We start from the raw sequence: 22,110 nt of genomic DNA, 5'->3' as shown, positions 1-22,110 counted from the left end.
CTACTAGCTATAACCTATTATGCATATTTGAATGACAATATCAAAAGAGATAAGTCAAAGGTATCCGCCTTAAAAAGAAGGTCGTATCAGATAGATCCCACGTCGAGACGCTCGTCTCGAATCAAAGTCCTATAACAATATGCATATAATTAACCCATTCTAATATGTATCTAGTAGCTAAATCAAAATTTCTATTAAACCAAGAAACCCCAAATTCCCTCATTAATCCCAGTATACTACATAAATTGAGTCTAACCCGCAACTTAGATTAGATCCAACGTTTAACCCTAATTATCAAGACAACCACTTGGATCAATCATACCTAATCTTTCCTAGCTTCAATTCCAAGTGTAAGCTACTGCAAAGATCAAATTCTCTACACCTTACCTCAACTCAAGCCACCACTGCTGACTCATGGCCGGAAAACCTTGTTGCTAGGAACTGTTGCTAGAGCTAGGAGAAGCTGTTGCCAGTAAACGGTGACTGTATCTACAGTGGTCGGCCAACCAATTAAACACAACATCCCTATACAGAAAATGCAACTCCAATCCCTACCAAATCTGATATCAACCATGTCTTACCTAAATCGGTGTCAATCGCTTCCTTTCTGCCGGAGACTTCATAGAAAGTGACTGGAGAGGTGGGCGAAGAAGGATCCGACGGTGGAATCTAGGGCACGGGAGGAGAATGATAGCTCTACCTCGACCGGCGATGTCTCCGATTTGGCCTTCGACAAGGAGGCGACATTAGCACAGAGAAAACTAGGGTTTGGATCCTTGCTCCTGGCCGAAAACCAACCCGTGCAGAGGTGGCGCCTCGGATCGGGAAGACGAGAACTCGATCGGTGGTGGATCGGGAGCTAGGGCACAGAAGAATGAAGGACTTGGGTGCTTGGCTTCTAGCGAGAGGAGATCGGGAGGCGCTCTATGGCTGGCGACCGATGTCGGGCCGTGGCGACCGGGGGCGACGCGAGAGGACGCTCGACATTTGGGTTCGACAGAGATCGAGAGGAGATGGAGAGAAATCGGCGTGAGGGAGAGGAAAAACAGGGACAAGAAGTGCCCATTTCCTCCTTGGCCGATTGGTTTTATTCACGAGGAAGAAGAGGCGTCACGAGGTGGCGCGTCTTCGGGTTGAGGAAGATGATCGGGTTGGGGGAGACGAAGAGAAGGTCGGCGAGATTTTGGGGATCGGGGAGGAAAAATAAAGAGGAGAAGGGAATAAAAGGAAACCTAGGATGTTAACTTAGGTTTTGATATATACCATAGGTTAATTAACTCTATCAACTCCCACTTTAATTAGGATATCCAATAGGCTTCCACTTAGCCTATAAATTCATCCCCTTAAACTCGTCATACGCGCTCCAAAAAATTCCCAGAAATCCCTAAAAATTCCCTTAAGGTTATTCGTCCTTTACGGTATTTTACAATTTCCATAACAAACTTAGAAATATTTGGTATGATGGAAAATAAAGGAGCAGATTCAAAGAAGAAGGTTATCTCTACCATGCAAAGATACAAACACATTGCAACTCACAAAAATAGCGGCATTAGGCCTTCGACATATGAGAATAGCCACTTATTGATCAGGGAGACATTGTTATTACTTGGCAAGGACAAGATAGCTGTATGTTATTGTTGTCTGGTCTGGTCTTAATTCTCAAATCATATTTTGAACACATGGCATCTACTTATTATAGTAAGTGTTTATCGAGTTTATTTTAGTAGCCATGAATATCCTATTCAGTATCCATTTCCTATGGTTTTGGAGTTTTTTTATTAGCTCATTTTTTGATCATGTCTATAAGTTTGTCGTGATAGAAATTTCATATTAGCTTTAGCAGATTTTATTTGGACATGTGGGTTAATATTGAACCTTTAATAAGTATATATATATAGTATACAAGAATGTTTACCTTATTACCTTATGGTGCTCACAAGGTGAGCACCAAGTATATTTTTATTTTATTTTATTTTATTTTATTAGCTTAGGGTTTAGAATTTAGGATTTAGACTTTAAAGTTTAAGGTTTTGGTTATAGTTTTAAGCTAAAGAAATTAAAAATAAAAATAAAAAAAATAAAAAATTACATATGGTTGTGAGCGCACCACAAGGTAAGTAGGGTATCATATAGTGAGAGTTTTGATACGCCACTAACCTTACGTCGCACACCCCGTGTACACCTAATTTTTTTTTTATTTGAAAATTTTTCTGTTATTAATATTATAACCCAACCTTAAAACCCTAAAGGCCAAATCCTAAATGACATAACCGCAAGCTAAACAAACCAAAAAAAAAAAAAAATGAACACTTGTACGTTCGGACGGTAAGTCTACAACATAAAATCATTATATATATATATATATACACACACGGCGGTTAAGGTGGGGCCTCCCCGAGGCAGGTCAAAGTCTCGAGGATCGGCTAATGTGAAAGTCAAAGTCAAGAAGCGACCAACACCATGGGCAAGGGCATTGAAAGCTTGTCCGACCGGACCATTTGGCCGGTCGGACATTGGGTCCTAAAGTCTTTTGGCACACGAAGATAGTGCAGTTAATAAGATGGATCAAGTGCTCTCGCCGATCGGACATGCGTCTGATCAGACGTATTGGACACCTGGTCCACCCAAGCTTTTAGTCCAAGTAAAGAAGCCGAGCGAATGCCAAGTCACTGATTGCATTCTTCAAAGTCGACCGGGCGGCTCTTACGAGTGATATCCGGTTGGACATATTAGGGATTCGGTCGGCTCGCCAGGTGAGCCTATTGTGGGCTTCGTAGTCCAATGGCCTAATATTCTTTTTTGGCATTTTGTACCACGAAGGACAACGGATATTCTGCATGCAAACTGCACTTTTGAAGCTTCTAGCCTGTCAATTACAAAGATTGCGGGTCTATTTTGAGAAAGATGTCAGATCCTCTTTATTGCTTGTCCTTTTGTAGAAGTGCTTTTAGATTCGTGCATACACAACAATGACACTATAAAAAGGGGTCTCCATCTATTGGCATAGGTACGCGACGCTACGTGATTGCACATGTTCCTTTGCTACTGTTCATTCCATTATTCATCTACTCGACTCGATCACTGACTTGGACATCGGAGAGCTTGTGACGAAGATCTCTTCCCTAGCCCGGTCGCTAACGCTCCTTTTGACATGTGGGACAGTGAGCAAGGAATCTTCGTTTGGTCAACATCAGAGCCAAGTTCCCAGCCAACCACCTTCACCGTTTTAGGACAGGATATATATATATATATATCATGATGTTAACCTGGACTGTCCCCTGCAGACTTCGATCGCGACAACGTTTTTTTTGTTTTTTGTTTAGCTTGCGGGTTTGTCATTTAGGATTTTGCTTTTAGGATTTAGGGGTTAGGTTATAGTATTAAGCACAAAGAAAATTTTTTTTAGGTGTGCACGGGTATGCGGTGTAAGGTGTGCGATGTATCAAACCTCTCTTTATATATCTTTTACATGCTGAGAAATGCCATACTTATTGTGAGACTGTGCTATATATATATATATATTCCAGCATAGACTTTTTGGTAAATAATGACCATGTCTTCTTGACCTACAGGTAATTGATAAAATGCATGTTTGTGCTAAAGGGCGTCCTACGTTACTGACCAGACAACCTAATGAAGGAAGAAGTCTTGTTTTATCATAATCATGTTTGAAACTGACAACAAATGTTGGTGTCTTTAATCTTCAACTAAAATTTTCTTTATTGTTTCCTTTTGCAGGACTGCATCTAGGAGAAATGGAACGTGACTGCTTGATAGCACATGGTGTGAGTATGGTGATATCTGAACGTATGATGCTGTCCAGTGACCCATACGAAGTTCAGGTACTTGAACAAGTTGAATGCTCATTGGATCAGTATTAGTCTATTGAAATTTGTGCTCAGTGATTTTCTACATTAAATGAGGTTTATTTTCCCAGTTATTCTCAGTTATTTATGAGGTTTATTTTCCCAGTTATTCTCAGTTTTTGAGAAATTTGTTTTCAATTATTTTTTTATCAATGAAAGCACATTTTTTCCATTGTCTAACTATGCTGCAATTTTATTATATGGATTATCAGGAACGCTGCTAATGCCTTGTAGGACTTCATCATCCAACCAAATATACAACTGCAGTGAGCCTTTTATTTGCAAGCTAGTAAGCAACTCCAAGTAGTATGAATAAGCAGGACAAAATATCTAGAATAGCTACTTTGGCAAATTCCTAGAAAAGATTTGCAGGCACATCAGGAGAATGTTACAGAACTATTGATTTGGTTTTGTTAGGGACTGAGTTAGAAACAGAAGTTGGGAGGGTAGAATTGGTTGACTCGTCTGACCTGATTTCATCAAGTTGGGCCCGGGTACCAAATCCAGTGTGTTGAATCTTGAATCCTAGGACACCTGTAAACGTAAACATTGGGCGCTAGTAGGGGTGTAAATGAACCAAACCGCTCATGAGCTATTCGAAACTCGATTCGATAAAAGCTCGTCTGAGTTTGTTTAATGAGGCTCGTTAAAATAAACAAACCAAGCTCAAGCTTCACAATATTCGATTCATTAGCTCATGAGCATGTTCGTTAAGCTCATGAATCAACTTTTAAATAGAAAAAATAATAGTTTTGATATTAAATTTATAGATTTTACACTCTACTTATGAAACATATAGACAAATATATTAAATTTCTTTATTAGAATAAAATTATAAATTTTAATAAGAATATTATAATTTTTTTTTCTAAATATATAATTTAATTTTTAATGAATATTTAAATTTATAATTTATATTTATTAAGCTCGTTTAGGCTTGATAAAAGCTCGAATAAGCTCGTGAACCATGAATATATTCGTTAAATAAAGCTCGAGCTTGACTCGATTATAAACGAGCTAACTCAAACATTCAAGAGTTCAGCTTAGTTTGGCTCGATTACATGCCTAGGCGCTAGCAAAGATAGGTCAGAAATGCGTGACCTAGTGCTTACCTTTCTCTGCTGATATGTCCACCACATTTGGCCCTGTGCGACGTGAAACCAATAACCAGCATAAGTATTTTGGCTATTCAAGAACGCTAGCCGAGACTAGCAAATTGTTGGTTTCTTGCAGAAGCCACTATGAATAATTTCCAGTTATCAAAAAGATGTTACTAGTAGTATGAAATTGCATGATGTTCAATGACGGCACAAGATCTATGTTAGCCCAACCCATATAGTTTGACTGGATGGTTAGTTGTGATAAAGATGGCTTGATGATGATTATGATACAAGTTAATAATATGATAGCAATAAAGGTATTATCTTTTCTTATGCCAAACTAATATATTTACTTATTTATATAATGATATATCAAATAGCAGAATATGTTTATTAAGTAAAATTATATAGCAATTGCTTTTTTTCTAAAAAAAATTATGTTGCAGTATTTTTTATTTTATATGGTGAAACTCTATTGCTAGGTCAAATTTATTTTCGTTCTTTTAATCATATGTTAAACTAATTAAAAGTCAATTGTTAAAGATTGTAGCTTTAAAATTGTTATTAAACTATTTATTTGATACATGGTTGTTCATGTGAATCTTCAATGAGATTGTAGGATCCATAGATCTTTAGTTCATTCCAACGTTATGTTCTTGATTCTTCCCTTCAGGCAAAGGATCGGAAAAACATCTTTTATTGTTGGATTGACTTCACGTGGCAACTCCTACCCGTGTCTATAAGTACAAAAATTCGAAGTTCTTTTAAGTTATATCCTACAGTCTTCAACATGCAATAAATGATACGCGTAGATATTAGGAAAAAGTGATTGATTGGTTACCTGCAAAACCTTGTTTATTTTTCAAACTACTTCCATACTCAAACCACCTGAAACGTATAAATTCTTCTTTTCTCACCTGAATCTAAGCACAGTTTGATTGATATGTTTCATGTAGCAACTTGTCTTTATCTTGTACCCTATGTATACAGGTAAAGTAAATCCTGTTAAAGCCTAATGTATCTGGTCCTATATCAGTTCATGTATTCACAAATGTGGAACAGCATTGAACTGCCAGTAGATTTTGATCAAACCAGGCCACATCTAGTTATTGAAAGTTGACTTTGGATTTTAAAATATCAGTTGCTGACTTTAGAACCATTGTTCTTCCAGGTCTGCAGGCAATGTGATCTGTTAGGGTACCATAATTACAAGTCGGGGATATCCACTTGTTCAATGTGCAAAAAAAGTGGCCACAATATGTGCACTATAAAACTTCCATACGCCACCAAGCTTCTATTCCAGGCAAGAACTTAAATTGTTATACAATGTCATTCCGTGTCATTTGCTTGCTTTCCTTGTCTATTCAAATCTGATGTAGAATGAATGGGCTCACATTATTCCTTTTATCTTTCTCCTATGTTATCAGGAATTGCAGTCCATGAATATTGTTCTGCGTTTGAAATTAACTGAAGCATGAGGACACGTGGATGTTCTGCTTAAATCATCATTGAGGAGAAGTTTGCATTGGACTGAGGTGACTGCAAGAATAGAGAATGATAGTTTTGTAAGAGGTGACTACAAGAATAGATGAATTTTGTAATAGGTGACTGCAAGACTCAAAATAGCGTAAATTTAGCATAAATCAGGCCAATGAATGCTTGCTGTTTTTGTTTTCTTTCTAAATTTGCACTTCAAAAATATAAAGAAGCTTTTTTTTCTTCTCTGTATTTCTTTTCTGAAGTTAATTCTTCTTTTTCTTCTCTATACTTCTAAGTTTCTTTGTTTCCTAGCATATGTGCAACACACCTCATAGATGGCATTTGGTCTTCCAATCACACAAAGAAAGCACAAGCTATGCAATCACAAAATGCATGTTTGATCCAGCAATCTACATGTGTTAATCGGCATCATCTAAGCTTTAACTCTTCCACACAAACTACCTCTTTGTTTCTCTATTTTTACTCTTTTTTCACCATGGCTCAAAAGTTTGGCTCTGCAGCAAGGATCTCCTCAGTCAGTTTGCCATTAGACACAAACTACCTATTTGTTTCTCTATTTTTGCTCTTTTTTTCACCATGGCTCAGAAGTTTGGCCCTGCAGCAAGGATCTCCTCAGTCAGTTTGCCATTAGACATCTTGGTCAGTTGCCCTGTGAGTGCATACTCTGGAGCACAGTAGCCATAAGTGCCCATCATCCTCGTTGAGACATGGCTCTTATCGCCGATCGGCCCGACTTTTGCAAGGCCAAATCATATTGCTTTGGGTTGTACTCATCAAGAAGAATATTAGGCGCTTTGAAATCTCTGTATGTCATAGGAGGATTCACTGTGTCGTACAAATACTCCCATCCTTTCGTTGCTCCTTCGAATTCGGCCATAATTTACAAATAGAACCCTTAATTAAATTGATACAGAACATCAACTATATTCATGGTTTATCGAGTAGATCCATGAGGTCTGGGATCCAATCCTGGCAAATAGTCATGTGTCTATCTTCCTTCACATGCTATTCAATTGCTCAAAGTTAGTAATCATCCGTGATTTATCTCTTCCATATTGGTCTGGGGACGGACTGGCAGAGGCACTGGGGTGAGTGAATCCCCTTTTGTCACCATGATTTACCAAGTAGATGATCCTCTAAAGTGTTGACGAAAGAATTTACACTTTATTAATAATAACATATGATAAATAAATACTATTACAAGTAAAAAAAATAAGAAAACACATAAAATAGAAAAACACATAAAATACTAAGACACAGATAAATAAGTATTTCTTAATAATAATTATTCTCTAATAACTAGGAAATAAATAAGTATTTATTAATAATAATTATTACCTAATACACCCTCTCAAGATGGTGCCCCAGAAATGATACTAATTTTGCTATAAATAGCAAACAGCTGAAGTTGAGAAAGCGACTTGGTAAGTGCATTAGCCAACTGATCCTCAGCAGGAATATGAGTAACTCGTAGTTTAGATGCCTTCACAAGATCATGAACAAAGTGATAGTCAATAGCTAGATGCTTCATCTGAGAGTGAAAAATAGGATTAGCCGAAAGATAGGTGGCACCCAAATTATCAGTGAAGAGCATAGCAGGCGTGATAAGCAGAAGAAGTAGGTCTGTCAAAAGTGACTTAATCCATTAGATCTCAGATGCCGCAGAGGTAATGACGCGATATTCAGCCTTACTCGAAGAGCGCACAACCGTGCGTTGTTTGGTAGATTTCTAAAAAACCGAATTAACACCCAGAAAAATAACAAATCCACCAGTAGAACACCAATCATCTGGATCTTCTGCCCAGTCTGCATCGGAGAAGCCATGAAGAGTAAAAGGTGTATCCGTAAGAAGATGCATGCCAAGATCCCTAGTACCATTGAGATACCAAAGTAGACACTTCACAGCTCCCCAATGCATCTCTGAAGGAGCATGCATAAACTGTGAGAGCTTGTTGACCGCAAAGGAAATATCAGGACGAGTCATACAGAGATGTTGTAAGCCCCCAACCACTTGTCGGAACTTAGTTGGATCAAAAATGAAAACCCATCATGCAAAGTAGGACAAGAGCCAGCAGCAATAGGAGTGGAGGCCAACTTGAAATCAAGCATGTTGTGTTTGGAGAGAAGATCAGCAACATACTTTTGTTGAGATAAGAGAAGACCATTTAAGGTTAGGCGAACCTCAACACCACAGAAGAGGGAAAGAGACCTAAGATCCTTAATCGTAAATTTTGCATGAAGTTTACATACTATAGCGTCAACAAAAGAAAATTCACTTTTTGCAATGATTAGATTATCAACATATATAAAAAAATAGATAATAGTATAATCTCGAAAATAAATAAATAAGGAGGTATTAGCTCGAGATGTGACAAAGCAAGAGAGACCAAAGAAGCATGAAGCTCCAAATATCAGGTGTGTGGAGCCTACTTCAGGCCATAAAGCGCCTATGTAAAAGACACACATGACCTGGAAACTTAGCACTGCGCATACCTGAAGGTTGCATCATATAAACCTCATTTACAAGACGACCATTAAGAAACACATCATTGACATCAAGTTGGTGAAGACACCACTCTCGATTCATACCTAGACTAAGAATAATGTATATTGTTATTAGATTAATAACAAGACTGAATGTATCATGAAAGTCAATACTAGGACGATGATAAAAACCCTTGGCAACAAGGCAAGCCTTATACCGATCAATTGAGCCATCAAAATTACACTTAACGCGAAACATCCACCTGTTACCCATAAGATTTTGGTCTAATGAAGGCGGGACAAGAGTCCAAGTCTGATTACAAAGAAGAGCATCATACTCTGCGTGCATGACCTGTACCCAATTTGGATCTTAGGTGTCTGTGTGACAGAGGAGGCTTCGCAGGATTATGGAAGGCTAGTATGAAGAAGATACTTTGGATTTAGTTTGTAGATGATATTTTTGGAGCGAGTTTGAAAAGGATGTTGGTTTATAAAAGCGAGAGGGGGATAGAGAGGCGGTGGGCTAGAGGGTCGATCGCCACCAGATAGCGTTGACGGCTCGACAACAGGAGATGGTGATGGCAGCGGTTATGACAACGGTGAAGAAGTCAGTTGCGGGTTGCTACGACTAGTGGCAGGTTGTAGCACTCGTGCTAGAGGGGCCCACGAGAGGACTGGTGCGACAGAGAGCTCAGAGTTAGTGTCTATTACTGTGGAATCCAAAGAGGAGGTGATGACAAATGGAAAAACATGCTCCACAAACTTAACATGACGAGATACAAAGACTCTTGTGAGAGCAACATCATAGCACAGGAAGGCGCTTTCGGGTGAGAGAATAGCCAAGGTAGACACAAGAGGTTGATTTGGAATCAATCTTATGAGGAGAGTATGGGCACAGCCACGAAAAGCATAATGTAACAACCCAACTTTCCCTATTTTGAGTTCTAAATGTCCTTAAAAATGTTTAGAAATGCTTTTAAAATATTCTAGAGATTGTTAGGAATTTTTAGAGTACTTTTATGTAATTTTTGGAGGTCGTTTGATATTTTTTCTAAACGAAAGAAGTTTTGACAAAAAAACATCCAAGCCGAGATTCGAACAGTGGACCTCGGACCTGAACCGAGCCTTAACCGAATCCAGCCAGCCAACTGTTTTGCAAACGTTTTGTGAATGAATATGGAATGAAATACATTTAAGCAGTAGTTAGGAGCATTTAAAATAAAAGGGGAATAAAAGGCTCGGCTGAGGATTCGAAATCGTGACCCGAGGTTTCGGTCAAACACAGCTAACCAAGTGTGCAAGCGGGTTATGTTAATTAAGGAAAGAACGAATTGTATATAAGCAATAGTTGATAATAAAAACCCTAGTTACAAAAAGAGGGGAAAGTTTTCCCGAGCCCTAATTTCCCTTTCTCCTCTCATGCGGCGTCGGCGCGACTCTCTCTCGGGCGAAAACGCAACAGGGGACCTAGGGCTTGGTCTCCGGCGCCGGCGAAGGGGCTTTTTCCGGCCGGTCTTCACCCGTGCATGATCACCTCGACGAGGGGAGCTTGGAAACACAAAGAAGCCGCCGAGAATTGAAGCTTCTCCAAACCCTAGAAGCTTCCCGTCGGCTGTAAGTCCAAGAAGAATCAAGGTAAGTTGCTACTCACCTGCAGTAGGATAGCTCCGAGGTTTATTCCTTGTCTTTCTTCTTGTTTCCGAAGCTTTGCATTGTTCCCTTTTGTTTCATTGCCGTGGCACAGGATATGAGGAGTAATGGCAATAGCAAAGTGTTTTCCTTGTGTTCGGATCATGTTATGCAGAGTAGGTGTAATTTGAGTTCCCTTTTTGTTCAGTTGCCGTGTGAGTCATTGATAAGGGTTACTGCCGTGAGTTTCAAAGGAAGGAAGTTATTAGGTTAAGCATGTAGGGTTGTGTTTTGATTGGATTAGGTTTCGGTTTTGTAGTTAAAGCAAGGTTAGTTTGGTGTTAGGAAAAGAGGGCATGAACAATTCCTTAAGCTTGCTATTCGGATTTGGGTTTGTGCCATGCAATGAGTGCAGATTTCTATTTTTGATTAAGCTTCTAGTTTCTTGGTGCTGCAATAGGCGTGCACAACAAATGAAGGAATGCAGTTTCTGTTTTATTTTTCATTTGGTTCCTTAACAATAGCTTTTATTTGTTATTATTTGTGTGTGTACAGCCTTTCAATGTTATTAGTTGAACACCAGTAGGTTTTGTTTATTATCATGTGTACGAGTACAGTCTTCATTGCTATTAGTTGAGCACCAGTAGCTTTCATTGTTATTAAATGAGCATGTACAGCTTTTATTTGTTATTAGTTGAGCATGACCAGTCCTCTTTACCATTAGAATGACATGAATAACATGTGTTTAAGTGGTTCATTTTATGTTAGCTTTACAGATTTTAGTTCGTATGCAATTAATTAGACATGTACAGCTCTCATTGCTATTAGTTGAGCACCAGTAGCTTTCATTGTTATGAATATGAGCAGTCTTCCTTGTTTTTCTATTAGACTTTATTCATGCACTGTAGTTGTAGAATTGAATAAGCATTTTATTGAGCTTAAGTGCAGATTTTTATAAGTGTAGTATGCTGATTTTGTTTTCCCTTGCTTTAAGATGTGCATGAACAGATTATAGCATATACATATATATACATAGCATTTAATTTAGACTTTCCTTGCTATAATGAGTAGTTATAAGTGAGAAAAGACCAAGGTCTTAATAGGATCCCTGAATTTTAAGTATTGGGATCAGTAGCACGCCAAGTGCTCAAAGAAATGCCAAGGCATTTTGTATAAGAGAATTAAAGAATAACAAGTACAAGGAAGTTATAGTTAAAAAGAAAATAAGTATTTTACTTTTAATGGCATGTACCGGACACAAGGTCCATTGGGTGGGCTCCTAGATCGCCCCTAGGCACAAGATCGCCTAGAAGTACCTTAGTAGTTTCGGGATTAGCTACCTCGACTCATATTAAGGATGCACGCAAATTGGTACAATGTCGGGCCCAAGAGAAGTTGATTATTATTTTAAAATAATAAAGTATAAGTTTTGAAATAAATGAAATAAGCTCCATTTATGCTTAGAGTCAGCAAGTTTAGATTCGAAACATGCAATATTAGTTTTATTTGTTTCCTGATTAGTTATTTAGCATGATTAGCTTTATCTTCCAGCATGCAGTTTTATCCTTGTATAGCATGATTAGCTATTTGAATTACATGAGTAGATTCCTTAGCTTTCTTTTGCTATTAGATTAACATGAGCAGCTATGTTTATGCTTTATTTTCTTATAGAGCATACAATTTCTAGTTCTTCTTGTATACATACATATTCGTGTTTGTGTGAGTTAGATAGCGCTTACTAAGCAAATTTTGCTTATAGACTGCACTTTCTCTTACTGCAGATAAAGAAAAGGAAAAGATTTAGCAAAGGAAGGCGACAAGATGGTGTAGATGGTGTGTGATGCCAGGACTGTGGGAGAGAACCAGGAAGTTTTGAGTTTTCGTGTCTAGTGGATAAGTAGTAATTGAGTTGTACTTTATGGTTGATGTCATTTGAGATTGTATTTTATATTCCATGTTTTATTGAGTTTATTCACGTTTTAGATTGCATGCTGTGATGAGGTTCTATGTAATAAGTAGATATTATAGTTTTTGACTCTTATTAAACTGCATGGGTGTTTGATACATGTTCCAATCGCCTATGGCTGAAGTATATATTTTATGTATCTCAGTTTATGGTCACTGGTACAGGGGAGATTTTTCCGAAATTTTTCGGTAAGGACTCCTCGTGGTTTCGTTCATACCGGTTAAGTAGAGTTAGTAGTTAAGTAATGGTCATCCTTATAGAGTAGTATAGTATAGTAAGAAGGGTGGTCGTTACAGTTGGTATCAGAGCAGTTCCCATTCTCCAGCATCACACACATCAACATCATCCTTGCCGTCTTCAAGTAAGAAAGTATTTAAGTTTTTCTTTTTATGTTTTCTTTATTATTCGCAGTATGGAGTAATTGTTTATATGTGCTTTAGTAAGAAAGAAGTTTTGTTTCTCTTTTATTCATACACATAAGTATGTTTAGAAAGGATAGAGAAGATATCAAATTTTTCTCTACATAACTAGATGTTAAGAAGAGGACATCCCCGTACCATTCGTACTGAGGACCGAGCTCAGGAGAACGAAGAGCCCGGAAAAACTGGGCCTAATCTCTCTGAAATTGTTGCTCAACTTCAGAGACAAGTAGTAGAGCAGTAACAAGTGATTGCCAATCTGATGGCCAATCAGAAGCCAGCTCCTCCCACTCCCCCAACCATCAATGTGGAGACCCCAGTGGTGACTGAAGTCCCATAAGTTGCCCTGGAAGTCGCCACAACACCTAGAAGACAAGAAGCATCCCTGATACAGTGGCTGAAGCTGAAGCCAGAAAGTTTCTCAGGCACGACTGACCCTGGGATGCCCAGGCTTGGTTCAAGACACTTGAGAGCACAATGGAGCTTCTTGACTGGCCAGAAGTCGAGAAGGTTAAGTGTGCCTCTTTCTTTCTACCTATCTGGAGATGCTTGTATGTGGTGGGAGCGAGTTAAGAGTAAGAGAGCAGTCAACTAGATGAGCTGGGTTGACTTCAAGATAGAGTTTTACAAAGAATTCTTTCGTCAACGGATCACCAATAAACATTATGAAGAGCTTATAGAATTCAGACAATGTGACCTACCAGTAGAAGAAGCGGTCAAAAGATTCAACAGGCTAGCTCGCCTTTGCCTAGAGTCAGTAAGTATAGTGAAAAAACGAGTCAGACTGATGCTCCGAATGCTGAGACCAGAAATAACACTTAATGTGAGTAGTGAAACTCACTGACCACAGATTGGTGAAGAGCTGGTCAGCATGGCATTAGTGAGCACTATCTGAACAGCATCAAGGCACAACAAACGCAACACAAACCAGTCAAGATAGAAGACAAGACAGTGGGGAAACAGAGACCCCAGTCAAGTAATCAGAACTGGAAGGAAAGTGATCTTTAGTCGAGAGGGTGAACCAACCTTTGAATTCACAGGAGTGCCAAGGAAGAGGACCCGGAAGCTTCTCTATTCTCTGACAGCTCACCAAATGTTAGCTAAAGGGTGTGCTGGCTTTCTTGCATTCATTGTGAATACAGAAGAATAGAAAGGACTCAAGCAGGAGGATGTTCGGGTAGTATGCGAGTATCCAGAAGTATTTCCAGAAGAGCTACCTGGACTGCCTCCCAATAGAGAAGTGGAGTTTGAAATTGAGTTGGTTCCTGGCACCAGTCCAATTTCAAAAGCTCCATACCGAATGTCTCCAGCAAAGCTAGAAGAATTACAAGAACAACTCCAGGAGCTGCTTGACAAAGGCTTCATTCGCTCTAGTCATTCACCATGGGGAGCTCCTGTGCTGTTTGTTAAGAAGAAGGATGGATCTATGCGAATGTGCATAGATTATAGAGCGCTGAACAAAGTGACAGTTAAGAACAAGTACCCTCTTCCCAGAATAGATGATCTATTTGATCAGTTAAAGGGGCAACAGTGTTCTCAAAGATAGACCTACACTCTGGGTACCATCAGTTGAAGGTGAAAGAAAGTGATATACCCAGAACGGCTTTCAGGACCAGATACAGACACTACGAGTTTGTAGTCATGCCTTTTGGTGTGACTAATGCACCAGCGGTCTTCATAGACTCAATGAACAGAGTGTTCAGAGAATACCTTGACAAATTTGTCATCGTGTTCATCGCCGACATTCTAGTCTATTCAAGGACCCCAGAGGAACAAGACACGCACTTGAGGATAGTACTGCAGACCTTACAGCAAAAGCAGCTTTATGCTAAATTCTCAAAGTGCAAGTTCTGGTTAAATCAGGTGACGTTTTTAGGCCACATCATTTCTAAGGAAAGTATCCAAGTGGATCCTGCCAAGATAGAAGCAGTCAACGATTGGCATAGGCCCAAGAACGTCAGGGAGATCAGAAGCTTCCTTGGTTTAGCCGGATACTACACAAAATTTGTGGAGGACTTTTCCAGGATAGCTTCTCCACTAACGGCCTTAACCAGGAAGAACAAGAAGTTTGAATGGTCAGATAAATGTGAGCAGAGTTTCCAAGAGCTTAAGAAGAGACTGACCAATGCTCCTATTCTGACAGTCCCCGAAAGTGACAAGAGTTTTGACATCTACAGTGATGCTTCCAAGATGAGACTAGGAGCTGTACTCATGCAAGAAGGAAAAGTTATAGCTTATGCTTCCAGACAACTCAAAGACTATGAGAAGAATTACCCCACTCATGATCTTGAGCTGGCAGCTGTGGTCTTTGCACTAAAACTCTGGCGACACTACTTGTATGGAGTCCAGTGCAGAATCTTCACAGACCATCAGAGTCTTAAGTACTTCTTCACCTAGAAGGACTTAAACATGAGACAGCGCAGGTGGCTAGAGTTGGTCAAAGACTATGACTGTGAAATCCTCTACCACCCAGGCAAAGCTAACAAAGTGGCAGATGCACTAAGCAGAAAATCTAGTGTATCCCTGATGTCTTTGTCATCATTAGCCCTACCACTGCAGAAGGAGTTGTCAGATTTTGGAATGGAAATTATTTATGGGCAACTCTCTGCATTGACCTTAGAGTCTACCTTACTTGAGGATATACAGAGAAAGCAAAGTGAAGATCTAGACATCCAGAAGATCAAGCAAGGGATACAAGACAAAGGAAATACAGAGTTTCGAGTGTCAGACAGTGGAATTCTTTATCAGGGGAACCACCTTTGTGTCCCCAATGATGAGGAATTAAGAAGGAAGATTCTAGAAGAAGCACATAGTACACCCTACTCCATGCATCCTGGTTCTACCAAGATGTACCAAGACGTGAAACAGAGTTTCTGGTGGTCTGGACTCAAAAGAGATGTTGCTAGATATGTCAGTACCTGCCTGACATGTCAGAGAGTCAAAGCGGAGCACCAGAGACCAGGAGGAGTTCTACAGCCTCTTCTGATGCCAGAGTGGAAGTGGGAAGACATATCCATGGACTTCATAACAGGTCTTTCAAGAACCACAAATGGATAAGATGCGATATGGGTGATAGTGGACAGATTGACAAAATCTGCTCATTTTCTAGCCATCAAAGTGTCCCACTCCATAGAGCAGTTGGCTCAACTGTACATCAAGGAAGTGATCAGACTTCATGGAGTTCCAAAATCTATTGTGTCTGATAGAGATGGGTGTTTCACCTCTCACTTTTGGGAGTGTGTTCAGACTGCACTAGGCACCAAACTCAAGTTCAGCACAGTCTTCCATCCTCAGACTGATGGACAGACAGAGCGAGTAAATCAGATCTTAGAAGATATGCTCAAGGCTTGTGCACTAGATTTTAAGGGAAGTTGGTGCAAGTATCTGTGCTTAGCTGAATTTGCCTACAACAATAGCTATCAGGCCACCATCAAGATGACACCTTATGAGGCGTTGTATGGTAGGACGTGCAAATCACCCATTTACCGGCAAGAAACAGGTGAAAGAAGAGAAATGGAAGTAGAGCTGGGCATTCAGACTGAGATGATAGATGAGACCACTCAGGCTATCGAGAAGATCAGACAGAGGATTGAGACTGCCCAGAGTAGACAGAAGAGTTATGCTGACACACGCCGAAGGCCACTTGAATTCCAAGTAGGGGATTCAGTCTTTCTCAAGGTTGCTCCTATGAAGGGAGTGATGAGATTTGGCAAGAAGGGCAAATTAAGTTTTCGTTACGTAGGACCCTACCTGATCACAGAAAGGATTGGGAAAGTAGCTTAAAAGCTGGACTTACCACAGGACATGTTGGCAATACATAATGTATTTCATGTCTCCATGCTAAAGAAGTGTCTCCACGACCCTAGCCAAGTGATTCAGCCTCAGTCAGTGCAGATCCAAGAGGATCTTAGCTATGAGAGCAGACCTACACATATAGTGTACAGAGAAGTCAAGAGACTAAGAAACAAAGAAGTGCCACTAGTGAAGGTCATCTGGCAGAACCAGAAGCACGAGGAAGTCACTTGGGAGCGTGAGGATAGTATGAGACAGAAATATCCAGAGTTATTCTAAGTTCGAGGACGAACTTTTTATAAGGTATGAGGAATTGTAACAACCCAACTTTCCCTATTTCAAGTTTTAAATGTCCTTAAAAATGTTTGGAAATGTTTTTAAAATATTCTAGAGATTTTTAGAAATTTTTAGAATATTTTTATGCAATTTATGGAGGTCGTTTGGTATTTTTACTAAATGAAAGAAGTTTTGACAAAAAAACGTCGAAGCCGAAATTCGAACCGTGGACCTCGGACCTAAACCAAGCCTAAACCGAATCCAGCCAGTCAACTGTTCTGCAAACGTTTTGTGAATGAATATGGAACGAAATACATTTAAGCAGTAGTTAGGAACATTTAAAATAAAAGGGGAATAAAAGGCTCAGCTGAGGATTCGAAATCGCGACCCGAGGTTTCGGTCAAACACAACTAACCAAGTGTGCAAGCGGGTTATGTTAATTAAGGAAAGAACGAATTGTATATAAGCAATAGTTGATAATAAAAACCCTAGTTACAAAAAGAGGGGAAAGTTTTCCCGAGCCCTAATTTCCCTTTCTCCTCTCATGCGGCGTCGGCGCAACTCTCTCTCGGGTGAAAACGCAGCAGGGGACCTAGGGCTTGGTCTCCGACGCCGGCGAAGGGGCTTTTTCTGGCCGGTCTTCACCCGTGCGTGATCACCTCGACGAGGGGAGCTCGGAAACACAAAGAAGCCGCCGAGAATTGAAGCTTCTCCGAACCTAGAAGCTTCCCGTCGGCTGTAAGTCCAAGAAGAATCAAGGTAAGTTGCTACTCACCTGCAGTAGGATAGCTCCGAGGTTTATTCCTCGTCTTTCTTCTTGTTTCCGAAGCTTTTCATTGTTCCCTTTTGTTTCATTGCCGTGGCACAGGATATGAGGAGTAATGGCAGTAGCAAAGTGTTTTCCTTGTGTTCAGATCATGTTATGCAGAGTAGGTGTAATTTGAGTTCCCTTTTTGTTCAGTTGCCGTGTGAGTCATTGATAAGGGTTGCTGCTGTGAGTTTCAAAGGAAGGAAGTAATTAGGTTAAGCATGTAGGGTTGTGTTTTGATTGGATTAGGTTTCGGTTTTGTAGTTAAAGCAAGGTTAGTTTGGTGTTAGGAAAAGAGGGCATGAACAATTCCTTAAGCTTGCTGTTCGGATTTGGGTTTGTGCCATGCAATGAGTGCAGATTTCTATTTTTGATTAAGCTTCTAGTTTCTTGGTGCTGCAATAGACGTGCACAACAAATGAAGGAATGCAGTTTCTGTTTTATTTTTCATTTGGTTCCTTAACAATAGCTTTTATTTGTTATTATTTGTGTTTGTACAGTCTTTCAATGTTATTAGTTGAACACCAATAGCTTTTGTTTATTATCATGTGTACGAGTATAGTCTTCATTGCTATTAGTTGAGCACCAGTAGCTTTCATTGTTATTAAATGAGCATGTACAGCTTTTATTTGTTATTAGTTGAGCATGACCAGTCCTCTTTACCATTAGAATGACATGAACAACATGTGTTTAAGTGGTTCATTTTATGTTAGCTTTACAGATTTTAGTTCGTATGCAATTAATTAGACATGTACAGCTCTCATTGCTATTAGTTGAGCACCAGTAGCTTTCATTGTTATGAATATGAGCAGTCTTCCTTGTTTTGCTATTAGACTTTATTCATGCACTGTAGTTGTAGAATTGAATAAGCATTTTATTGAGCTTAAGTGCAGATTTTTATAAGTGTAGTATGCTGATTTTGTTTTCCCTTGCTTTAAGATGTGCATGAACAGATTATAGCATATACATATATATACATAGCATTTAATTTAGACTTTCCTTGCTATAATGAGTAGTTATAAGTAAGAAAAGACCAAGGTCTTAATAGGATCCCTGAATTTTAAGTATTGGGATCAGTAGCACGCCAAGTGCTCAAAGAAATGCCAAGGCATTTTGTATAAGATAATTAAAGAATAACAAGTATAAGGAAGTTATAGTTAAAAAGAAAATAAGTATTTTACTTTTAATGGCATGTACCGGACACAAGGTCCATTGGGTGGGCTCCTAGATCGCCCCTAGGCACAAGATCGCCTAGAAGTACCTTAGTAGTTTCGGGATTAGCTACCTCGACTCATATTAAGGATGCGCGTAAATTGGTACAATGTCGGACCCAAGAAAATTTGATTATTATTTTAAAGTAATAAAGTATAAGTTTTGAAACAAATGAAATAAGCTCCATTTATGCTTAGAGTCAGCAAGTTTAGCTTCTTTTAATTCGAAGCATGCAGTATTAGTTTTATTTGTTTCCTGATTAGTTATTTAGCATGATTAGCTTTATCTTCCAGCATGCAGTTTTATCCTTGTATAGCATGATTAGCTATTAGAATTACATGAGTAGATTCCTTTGTTTTCTTTTGCTATTAGATTAACATGAGCAGTTATGTTTATGCTTTATTTTCTTTTAGAGCATACAGTTTCTAGTTCTTCTTGTATACATACATATTCATGTTTTTGTGAGTTAGATAGCACTTACTAAGCAAATTTTGCTTATAGACTGCACTTCCTCTTACTGCAGATAAAAGAAAGGAAAAGATTTAGCAAAGGAAGGCGACAAGATGGTACAGATGGTGTGTGATGCCAGGACTGTGGGAGAGAACTGGGAAGTTTTGAGTTTTCGTGTCTAGTGGATAAGTAGTAATTGAGTTGTACTTTATGGTTGATGTCATTTGAGATTTTATTTTATATTCCATGTTTTATTGAGTTTATTCACGTTTTAGATTGCATGCTGTGATGAGGTTCTATGTAATAAGTAGATATTATAGTTTTTGACTCTTATTAAACTGCATGGGTGTTTGATACATGTTCCAGCCGCCTGTGGCTGAAGTATATATTTTATGTATCTCAGTTTATGGTCACCGGTACAGGGGAGATTTTGTCAAAATTTTTCGGTAAGGACTCCTCGTGGTTTCGATCATACCGGTTAAGTAGAGTTAGTAGTTAAGTAACGGTCATCCTTAGAGAGTATAGTATAGTAAGAAGGGTGGTTGTTACACATAAATACCCAAAAACTCGAAGCTTAGAAAGTTCAGGAACGGTGGTGAATAATTTTTCAAAAGAGGACATGTGGGAAAGACCGACCTTAGGCATGCAGTTAATCAAATAAACTACCGCAGCAAAAATATAAGGCCAGAAAGTAAGTGGAATAGACGTTTTGTGCAACAAAGTGAGACCTGTTTTGATTTTATGATGATGACGACGTTCAGCATATCCATTATGTTCAGGAGTGTGTGGAGAAGTGGTAAGGTGACTGATACCATGAGTAATAAGAAATGAGCGAAGGGCTAAGAATTCACCTCCATTATCAGTGAAGAGTGTTTTGATAGTCATCGAGAGCTGATTTCAATAAGAGTTTTGAATACAATAAAGGTAGAGTATACATCTAATTTTTTGCGTAAGGGATAAAGTCATATATACTTTGTAAAATAATCAACAAAGATAACATAATATTTAAATCCATCAAATGATGATATGGGAGATGTATAAATATTAGAAAAGATAATATCTAAAGGAGCATGAGACAAAATACTAGATTTATGGAAGGACAATTTATGACTCTTTTTTTAATATTACATGAAGTGAAGGAAAAATTAGACAAAGTATCCGCAGAAAATGAATGATCCAAAAATAACAAAAAATGTTGGAAAACACCTAATGACAGATGACCTAGATGATTATGTCATAAGGAAATAGATGACGAGACAGACACAGAAAAAGCAGAAGGGGATGATAGCATAGATGTAAATTTTGGCCAGTAATAGACACTATCTCTATAGACCCCGCTGATCAGTGTCACCCCTATACAGTAATCCAACACCTGTAAATAGGAATCAAAGAAAAGAAATGTAATATGATTAGTATCACAAAGTGCAGAGATAGAAATTAAATTTTTTTGACATAGATAATACAAATAAAACATTGGATAAAACTAAAAGGAAAGTTAGAGTGGAGAAAGAGAAAGAACCTGTGCGGAGTAATGGGTAGTCTAGAATCATCACTAATGACGACACTATCATTCTCAAAGTAAGGCTTATATAAAGAGAGAGTAGTGAGATCAGTGGTGACATGATGAGAAGTGCCAGAGTCAACCACCCATTCCTGAGAATCAAACGGAGGTGTAAAATGAATGTAGTGTATGCAAATGGTACACTATACGCAGGACACGGAGCACGCAGTGGAGTCGGCGAAAGCAGAGCAAACATCGAGATAATTATATGACCGCACTGGCAAGCAGAGTGACCTTGGACACCACATATCTGATAGTGCCTAAAATAACGATTGGTACTGGACACAACTGGATGTGCAGGAGGATGCACAGACAACCTAGGAGTACACAGGCGCGATTGATGGGACATCGGCGGAACTTGCTAGCAACCACCACGATAGTTTGAATACCGATTACGAGATTCCTTGCAAGAGCCACAAGAGTAGTCATTGGCATCAAAGATGATGATGGTGTCAAGACTTTTAACTGGGCTTCATAGCTGAGGAGCTGCTCGAATAGTTCATCAAAGGTAATAGGGGCATCACAAACTTGTAGAGCATGTGAGATATTGTAGTAATCTTGGCTAATACCATTCAGGACACGAATGGAGAGCTCATTAAAGTCAACTTTGACATTCATAAGCTCAAAAACATCGATATTCCTTTTGATGTCTTGCATATAATCAGTGATAGATTGGTTACCTTATTGAGGGCTGGCAAGATTTTGACGATGAGTCAAAATCCTACTAGGTGAGGGAGAAATGTAGATTCTCTCCAGCGTCTTCCATGCATCTCTAGATGAAGTTGATGAAGAAATAAACTGCACAAGAGTAGGAGACATCGAACCTATAATGGTGTTGAGGAGAAGTTGATCCTGATAGAGCCAGCGAATATGATCAAGATTCCACGTTTGTAGGCGTTATCTGCACAGGGGGCAGGGACGTGAGCCATCAACAAAACCTAGTAAGTTATATCTAAATAGAAGAGATGTGAACTGTAACTGTCAGACAAAGTAATTGGACGTGGTGAGTTTCAATGGTACCTGAGCATTAACATTGAGAACCACAAG

At 39.0% G+C, this 22,110-nt stretch overlaps 2 protein-coding genes across 2 annotated transcripts in view; both read left to right on the top strand.

Annotated features, from left to right (window-relative positions):
* The window catches only part of LOC122022492 (DNA-directed RNA polymerase III subunit 2-like), a 36,922-nt gene extending 33,217 nt beyond the window's left edge, over positions 1–3,705 (top strand). Inside the window, exon 34 of the mRNA XM_042580513.1 lies at positions 3,573–3,705. Within this exon, the coding sequence (XP_042436447.1) occupies positions 3,573–3,662 (90 nt within the window). The 3' untranslated portion in view covers positions 3,663–3,705. The remainder of the gene's footprint in view (positions 1–3,572) is intronic.
* A 15-nt stretch (positions 3,706–3,720) lies between these two features.
* On the top strand, positions 3,721–6,613 carry LOC122022491 (DNA-directed RNA polymerase III subunit 2-like). Its single transcript, XM_042580512.1, has 3 exons — positions 3,721–3,842; positions 6,138–6,269; positions 6,394–6,613. Exons 1-3 carry the CDS (start codon positions 3,756–3,758, stop codon positions 6,442–6,444), a joined length of 270 nt encoding a protein of 89 aa, XP_042436446.1. The 5' UTR covers positions 3,721–3,755; the 3' UTR covers positions 6,445–6,613.
* Positions 6,614–22,110: the final 15,497 nt, after the last annotated feature.

The sequence above is a fragment of the Zingiber officinale genome, chromosome 9B, assembly GCF_018446385.1.
Source record: "Zingiber officinale cultivar Zhangliang chromosome 9B, Zo_v1.1, whole genome shotgun sequence".
In the NCBI taxonomy this organism is placed as follows: Eukaryota; Viridiplantae; Streptophyta; class Magnoliopsida; order Zingiberales; family Zingiberaceae; genus Zingiber; species Zingiber officinale.
Note: the sequence above shows the minus strand (reverse complement) of the source record. Positions and strands in the feature narration are given on the sequence as shown.

What these genes read in the sequence shown, in the direction of transcription:
- LOC122022491 (XM_042580512.1), top strand. Translation starts at nt 3,756, where the DNA reads ATGGAACGTGACTGCTTGATAGCACATGGTGTGAGTATGGTGATATCT. An exon ending in GTGACCCATACGAAGTTCAG is followed by an intron (nt 3,843 to 6,137) that starts GTACTTGAACAA and finishes TTGTTCTTCCAG; the next exon opens with GTCTGCAGGCAATGTGATCT. An exon ending in CCACCAAGCTTCTATTCCAG is followed by an intron (nt 6,270 to 6,393) that starts GCAAGAACTTAA and finishes CTATGTTATCAG; the next exon opens with GAATTGCAGTCCATGAATAT.